Source organism: Emydura macquarii, unplaced genomic scaffold, assembly GCF_026122565.2.
Source record: "Emydura macquarii macquarii isolate MOO-44397 ecotype Brisbane River unplaced genomic scaffold, CSIRO-AGI_Emac_v2 contig_2287, whole genome shotgun sequence".
Lineage (NCBI taxonomy): Eukaryota > Metazoa > Chordata > Testudines > Chelidae > Emydura > Emydura macquarii.
This window is the reverse complement of record NW_027132424.1, coordinates 359,321-366,534: the sequence shown is the minus strand read 5'-3', so window position 1 is coordinate 366,534 and position 7,214 is coordinate 359,321. Positions and strand designations below refer to the sequence as shown.

At 48.5% G+C, this 7,214-nt stretch overlaps 1 protein-coding gene across 1 annotated transcript; it reads left to right on the top strand.

Annotated features, from left to right (window-relative positions):
• The first annotated feature begins 5,884 nt into the window (after positions 1-5,884).
• Positions 5,885-6,820, top strand: LOC137161227 (olfactory receptor 14A16-like). The gene has a single exon (XM_067560331.1). It carries the CDS (start codon positions 5,885-5,887, stop codon positions 6,818-6,820), a length of 936 nt encoding a protein of 311 aa, XP_067416432.1.
• Positions 6,821-7,214: the final 394 nt, after the last annotated feature.

Here is a 7,214-nt window from a genome sequence, read left to right as displayed (position 1 = left end):
CACTATGAAATACACATCTCAACACACTCCTTCGTTCCCACGTATATCTTACCTCTCTCTCTCTCTCTCTCTCTCTCACACACACACACACACACACACACACGCTTCAGCAACATCCCACTTACCACCTAAACACCCTGAATCTTCTCCACACATCTCCGTTGTACATACCCCAAATCTCATTCCCCATAAATCCTCCAAACATACCACCCCCCGCACATTCCCACCCACAAACCAACACATATAATAGAAGATCAGGTTGGAAGGGACTTCAGGAGGTCATCTAGTCGAACCCTCTGCTCAAAGCAGGACCAACCCCAACTAAATCATCCCAGTCACGGCTTTGTCAAGCTGCACCTTAAAAACCTCTAAAGATAGAGATTCTACCACCTCCCTAGGTAACCCACTCCAGTGCTTCACCACCCCCATAGTGAAAATTTTTTTCCTAATATCCAACCTAGACCGCCCCCACTGCAACTTGAGACCATTGCTACATGTTCTGTCATCTGCCACCACTGAGAACAGCCTAGATTAATCCTTCTTGGAACCCCTCTTCAGGTATTTGAAGACTGCTATCAAATCCCTCTTTGTTCTTCTCTTCTGCAGACTAAATAAACCCCATTCCCTCAGCCTCTCCTAATAAATCATGGTACTCAGCCCCCTCATCATTTTTGTTACCCTCTTTTGGACTTTTGGCAATTTGCCCATATCCTATCTCACAAAACGGACTTCTTCTCTCACACACACCTAAGTGCTACACACAAATAAGTTCATAGAATCATAGAATCATAGAATATTAGAGTTGGAAGGGACCTCAGGAGGTCATCTAGTCCAACCCCCTGCTCAAAGCAGGATTAACCTCAGCTATATCATCCCAGCCAGGGCTTTCTCAAGCCTCAGCTTAAAAACCTCTAAGGATGGAGATTCCACCACCTCCCTAGGTAACCCATTCCAGTGCTTCACCACCCTCCTAGTGAAAAACTTTTCCTAATGCCCAACCTAGACCTCCCGCCCTGCAACTTGAGACCGTTGCTCCTTGTTCTGTCATCTGCCACCACCGAGAACAGCCTAGCCCCATCCTCCCTGGAACCCCCTTTCAGGTAGTTAAAGGACGCTATCAAATCCCCCCTTCACTCTTCTCTTTTGCAGACTAAACAAGCCCAGTTCCCTCAGCCTCTCCTCATAAGTCCTGTGCTCCAGCCCCCTAATTATTTTGGTTGCCCTCCGCTGCACTCTCTCCAACTTGTCCACATCCTTTTTGTAGTGGGGGGCCCAAAACTGGACACAATATTCTAAATGCGGCCTAACCAATGCCGAATAGAGGGGAATAATCACTTCCCGTGACCTGCTGGCAATGCTTCTACTAATGCAGCCCAATATGCCATTAGCCTTCTTGACAACCAGGGCACACTGCTGACTCATATCCAGCTTTTTATCCACTGTTACCCCCAGGTCCTTTTCTGCGGAGCTGCTGCCCAGCTCGTCGGTCCCCAGTCTATAGCTGTACGTGGGATTCTTCCTTCCTAAGTGGAGGACTCTGCACTTATCTTTGTTGAACCTCATTAGATTTCTTTTGGCCCAATCCTCCAGTTTGTTTAGGTCACTCTGTATCCTATCCCTACCCTCCAGGGTATCTACCACTCCCCCCATCTTAGTGTCGTCCGCAAACTTGCTGAGGGTGCAATCTACCCCATCCTCCAGATCATTAGTAAAGATGTTGAACAAAACCGGCCCCAGGACTGACCCCTGGGGAACTCCGCTTGTGACTGGTTGTCAGATAGACATGAAGGCATTGATCACTACTCGTTGAGCCCTATGCTCTAGCCAGTTCTCTATCCATTTTATAGTCCATTCATCCAACCCATATTTCTTTAACTTCCACCGCATTTTCTCCAACATTGATCCCCATTTAGTCTCTTTGTATATATATATATCATGCCCAGGTGTTTTAACCGATCCTAGGTATATCGTGCCCAGGTGTTTTCTAAACCTTTGATCAGTTTGTTCATATCTTTCTTCAAGCGTGGTACCCAGAATCGGACACAGTACTCCAGCTGGGTCCTCACCAGTGCTGAGTAGACCAGGAGACTGTCTTATATACAATGCTGCTGTTAATACACCCCAGAATGATTCTAGTCTTTTTCGCAGCTGCATCACATGGCTGACTCATATTCAATTTGTGGTCCACTCTAACCTCCAGATCCTTTTCAGCAGTACCACCGCCTAGCCAGTTATTCCTTGTTTTGTAGTTGGGGAGCTTATTTAAGAATTATCCTCTATGGGGCATCTTAGATTTTCCTCTGAATCAGCTGGTTCTGGTCAGTGTCAGGGACAGGATACAGGCTGGAACGGTTCAAAGGTCTGATCCAGGTACAGTTCCTATGACAAACGGACCTTGTCAAATATAATTGCAATGAATGTTGCACCCAGATCAACTCAGATACATTTAATTTAATTTTAATTACTCATTGTCAAAGCTAATCAAAAATGAAAATGATAATTTTGTGCAAAATATCATTGTTCTGTTTTCATAGAAACATTCCATAATATTGTTTTTGGATGGGGGAGTGGGCAAAAATATGAATCTGGAGACTGAAAAGTGTTTGGTTTTCATAGAATCCTAGGGCTGGAAGGGCCCTCGGCAGGTCATTGGGTCCAGTCCCCTGCCCTCATGGCAGGACAAGTAATATCTAGACCACCCCTGACAGGTGTTTGTCTAAGCTGCTCTTAAAAATCTCCAGAGATGGAGATTCCACAACCCTCTTAGGCAATTTATTCCAGTGATTAACCACCCTGACAGTTAGGAAGTTTTTCCTAACGTCCAACCTAAACCTCCCTTGCTGCAGTTTAAGCCCATTGCTTCTTGTCCTGTCCTCAGAGGTTAAGAACAACAATTTTTCTCCCTCCTCCTTGTCACAACTTTTTATGTACTTGAAAGTTGTTATGGTCCCTTTCAGTCGCCTTCTTCTCCAGACTAAACTTCTCCAGGCTTTAACTTTTCAGTAAATTCTCTAGTAAAAATCCCACTTGAGGGTAAATATTTTCTACTTTGGGGAAAAGATTCCTGATATTGAAAACTTTGCCCCAAAAACCTGAAAAAAGTTTTCCATTTCTAGGTTTTCATATACCTAAAATCAAAGCTAAAACCAATCCCCCTGCCCCCCAGCACCAAAAAAAACCCAGAGAAAATTGAGTCCAAAATGGAATTTTTTCCACACCAAAATTATTTACAAGGACAAGTAATTTTTCATCAAAATGCTATTCTGACAGGAAAATATTTTTGAGCATCTCTACTCATTCGGGATTGTCCTCCAAGTTGTAACGATTATCCCCATTTGGCAGATGATAAGCTGAAGACGGGAGCAATGAAGTGACTGAACAAAGGCAGAGGAATATTCGGGTCAGAGCTCAGGACACACTGGCCTTTAGCTTTTTAATAATAATAAATAAACAAATTACTTATATGATAGTTGTACCTGAGTCCCTTTGTATTAGGTAAGAGACAGTCTCTGCCCCACAGAGATTACAATCTAAACAGAAAGGACAGGCAAACAGTGGGAGGGGGTGGGGGTTGGAGACAGCCCCACGGAATGACTTTCCCAAGGTAACACAGCAGGTCACCGGTAGAGCTAGGAATCGATGTCAGATGTCTGGAGCACATACCTGTGCCCCTCCGCCCCCGGTGTTTCCTCTAGACCCTGCTGCCTCGGAACTGTGATTATTGTAGTTTCTGGAAACTAAATTAACTGTTGCTCTGGGCTGCTGCTTCTGGGCTGTGCAGGGCTCCAGGGAGTGAGTCCCACAAGCCCTTAGAAAACAGACATGGATAAAGCACCTTCCCGCAGCACTGGAGTGTTTGACACACGGCTCATCTGCAGAGAGCACAGATCTCAGTGCATTTCCCACAGCTCAGCCTCTGTGTGAGGGGAAATGGCTTCTCATAACACAGTGAGAGGGGCATTAGATAAGGAGACAGATGGAGGGAGGGCTAGAGAGAGAGGGATAACCAGGGGCTGTCTGTAGCTGGAGGAGAGAAGCCATCTCACTCGGGGAGGATTCCACCCAGGCCAGCCCCGTGAGTTTGCTCTTCCAGTGAAATCTATCGGGGGGCTGCAGAGTGTCACTTTACAGACAAGATTGTAAACGCCGATCTGTATTTTTTCAGTTTCACTCGCAGCTCAGTTTGGGCCATGGAACTGCGAGGGAGTCGAAAGCAGTTACCTTTGGAACGAGAGGGCAGAATATCCGTGCCTCAGTTTCCTCCTCTGGGGAATGGGGGAACTGATCAGCTTGCTGTTACTTTTCTGTCTGTGTACATTAGTTTGTTGTTATTTCTGTGTGTCTGTCTATCGGTTTGTTTTTCCTTCTCTCTCTACCTGGTAGTTCTGTGTTTCTCTCTCTCACACTCCATGTGCTGTTCTCACCTGTGTCTCTCTGTTAGTTCATCTATCTAGCTATCTATTATCATCATCATCTGTTTGTGTCTGGTTCTGGCTCTCTGTATCTCTATGTCTGCCGTTAGCTCTGTCTGTCAGATTTCTGTGAGGGGCGTGGGATCAGGTGGGTGAGAGCAGGGGTTTGAGGACCAGGACTCCTGGGTTCTGTGTGCGGCTCTGGGAGGACGTTTAGTCCAGTGTGTAGAGGACCCAGAACTGGTGGCGTCTGTTTCTCATATGCACAGTGGACCAGGTCCCTCCCGCCTTTGCCCCCTCCCCCATAACTAGCAGCTGAGGGGCTAGGGTACTCGGTTGGGATGTGACAGCCCCAGGTTCAATTCCTCCCTCTGACTGAGCATGAGAAGGGATTGGAATTCCTGCTTTACAGGAGCGTGACTGACCCGCTTGGCTCTGGGTTATTCCGAGATCAAACTGGATCAGCCTCCTCTGGAAGTTGCTCCCTTTGTACCAATAATTAAATAGTCATTGATGCAGGGACTTGGACTGGGCTCTTCCCGCCACCCAGGGAGCGCCCTCAGCACCCACCGGAAAATCGCTCCCACTCCCACTTGCTGGCCAAGGACGCTCCGCTGTCGCTCTCAGCCGGCAGTGCCGATGGCACTGGAGCATCGCGGGGCAGAGAGGGGCTGCGAGGCAGCCTGGGATAGTGGTTACAGGAGGGCTCTGGGGCTGAAAACCCCTCACTTGTGTTCCCAGCTCGGGGAGGGGTGTTGGGTGTAGTAGGATAGAGCAGGGGGGCTGGGAGTCAGGACTCCTGGGTTCTCCGCCAAGCTCGGGGAGGGGGTTTAGGTGAGTGGTGAGAGATGCAGGAGGGGCTGGAACGAGTCTCTCGCAGCGAGTATGGAACCATGGCTAGAACCGGGGACTGGGTCGAGTTCGCTGCATAATTACGACTGGGTTCGGTCACCTCCGTGCTAGATGCTGCCCCAGTTTACAGCAGTATAAATGCGGAGTAATTCCCTGGTTTCCAGTGAAATTACCCTGGATTCATAGCAGGGCCCCTGGCAGCAGATGTGGGCAGCCAGGCCCCAGATTCTCCTCAGGAAACTGAGGCTGGAAAGATTTAGACACCGGTATCCAGAGCTCGCCTGCCTCCGGGTGGCAGAGGGATACAAACACCTCAAAAGCAGTTGTACCTAATTCCCCTCGCCCTCACCGTGCTGTAACCCAGGAGAAACTCCGCGGGAGTACATTGAGCTGATTCTGCTGTCTCTCACCCCAGTGTAAACAAGGAATAGCTCTGGTGGAGACAGTGGGTTTTTTCCCCCACCCCCATTCCCATCTTACGCCAACCTGCAGAAGCTAAAGGTCTGACTCAAGGTAATGGAGGTGGTTTTAGACAAAAGGAGAGTTATTTTACTGATCTCAGCCGGGCCTCGCTCATGTCTTTCCCTTCACAGCCATCACACGATATCTTGAGGAGGAAAATGTTCAAACGAACCACCGTGACCAAGTTCCTTCTCCTGGGATTTTCTGACATTCGGGAGCTGCAGATTTTGCACTTTGGGGGGTTTCTAGTGATTTACCTGGCAGCCCTGATGGGGAATCTTCTCATCGTCACATCCATGGCCTTCGACCACCACCTCCACACCCCCATGTACTTCTTCCTGATGAATCTGTCCATCCTGGACCTCGGATCCGTCTCTGTCACCCTCCCCAAATCCATGCTCAACTCCCTCATGAACACCAGGTCCATTTCCTATGCTGGATGTGCTGCCCAGGTCTTTTTCTTCCTCTCCTTCCTGTTAGCAGATTTACACCTTCTCACCATCATGGCGTATGACCGGTATGTCGCCATCTGCCAGCCACTGCACTATGAGAGGGTGATGAACAGAAGAGCTTGTTTCCAAATGGCAGCTGGTGCCTGGGCCAGTGGGATTCTCTCCTCCGCACTGCACGCCGGGACCACATTTGCATTGCCCTTCTGTGAAAGCAATGTGGTAGACCAGTTCTTCTGTGAAATCCCCCAGATCCTCAAGCTGGCCTGCTCCGACACATACCAGAGTGAAACAGGTGCTATTGTCTTTAGTTTCCTTTTAAACCTAGGCTGCTTTGTTTTCATTGTTGTGTCATATGTTCAGATCTTCAGAGCAGCGCTGAGAATCTCCTCTGAGCAGGGCCGGCACAAAGCCTTCTCCACCTGCCTGCCTCACCTCACTGTGGTCTCCTTGTTAATTTCAATGGGCATCTTTGCCTACCTGAAGCCCACCTCCAGCTCTCCGTCTGCTCTGGATCTTGTGGTGGCTGTTCTCTATTCCTTGGTGCCTCCCCTGATAAATCCTGTCATCTACAGCATGAGGAACAAGGAAATCAAAGGTGCCCTGAAGAGACTGACTGTGTGGAGGTTATTCACCCATAATTAATTGTCCACCGTTCTCCAATAGATGCTTTCTCGCTTTTCCCCTTCGTTAAAGTCCATGACACCCATGACAGCTCACACTCAGACAGGGCTGATTCCCAGCTCCGTTGTATTAATGCAAACCCAGACGAATGCCACAGACGTGAAAGTAGCTGGGCTCATTTACACAAGCGGAAGATCTGGCCCAGTTATGGAGTGTCACTGGTGTAAATTGTGCTGGAGAGGCAAATCAGACATTCAGTCTCTGCCAGAGCAGTACCTGGCGCACGGCTTGGCTACTTCTACATGTTTCATGGTCCTCAAAGACAAGGCTGGAGATTTCCCACCTTGTGTGTATAAATCCAAAGCAGCTTAGCTGGCCTCAGAGGAGTCAGGCTGCTGCTACACTGGTGTATGTG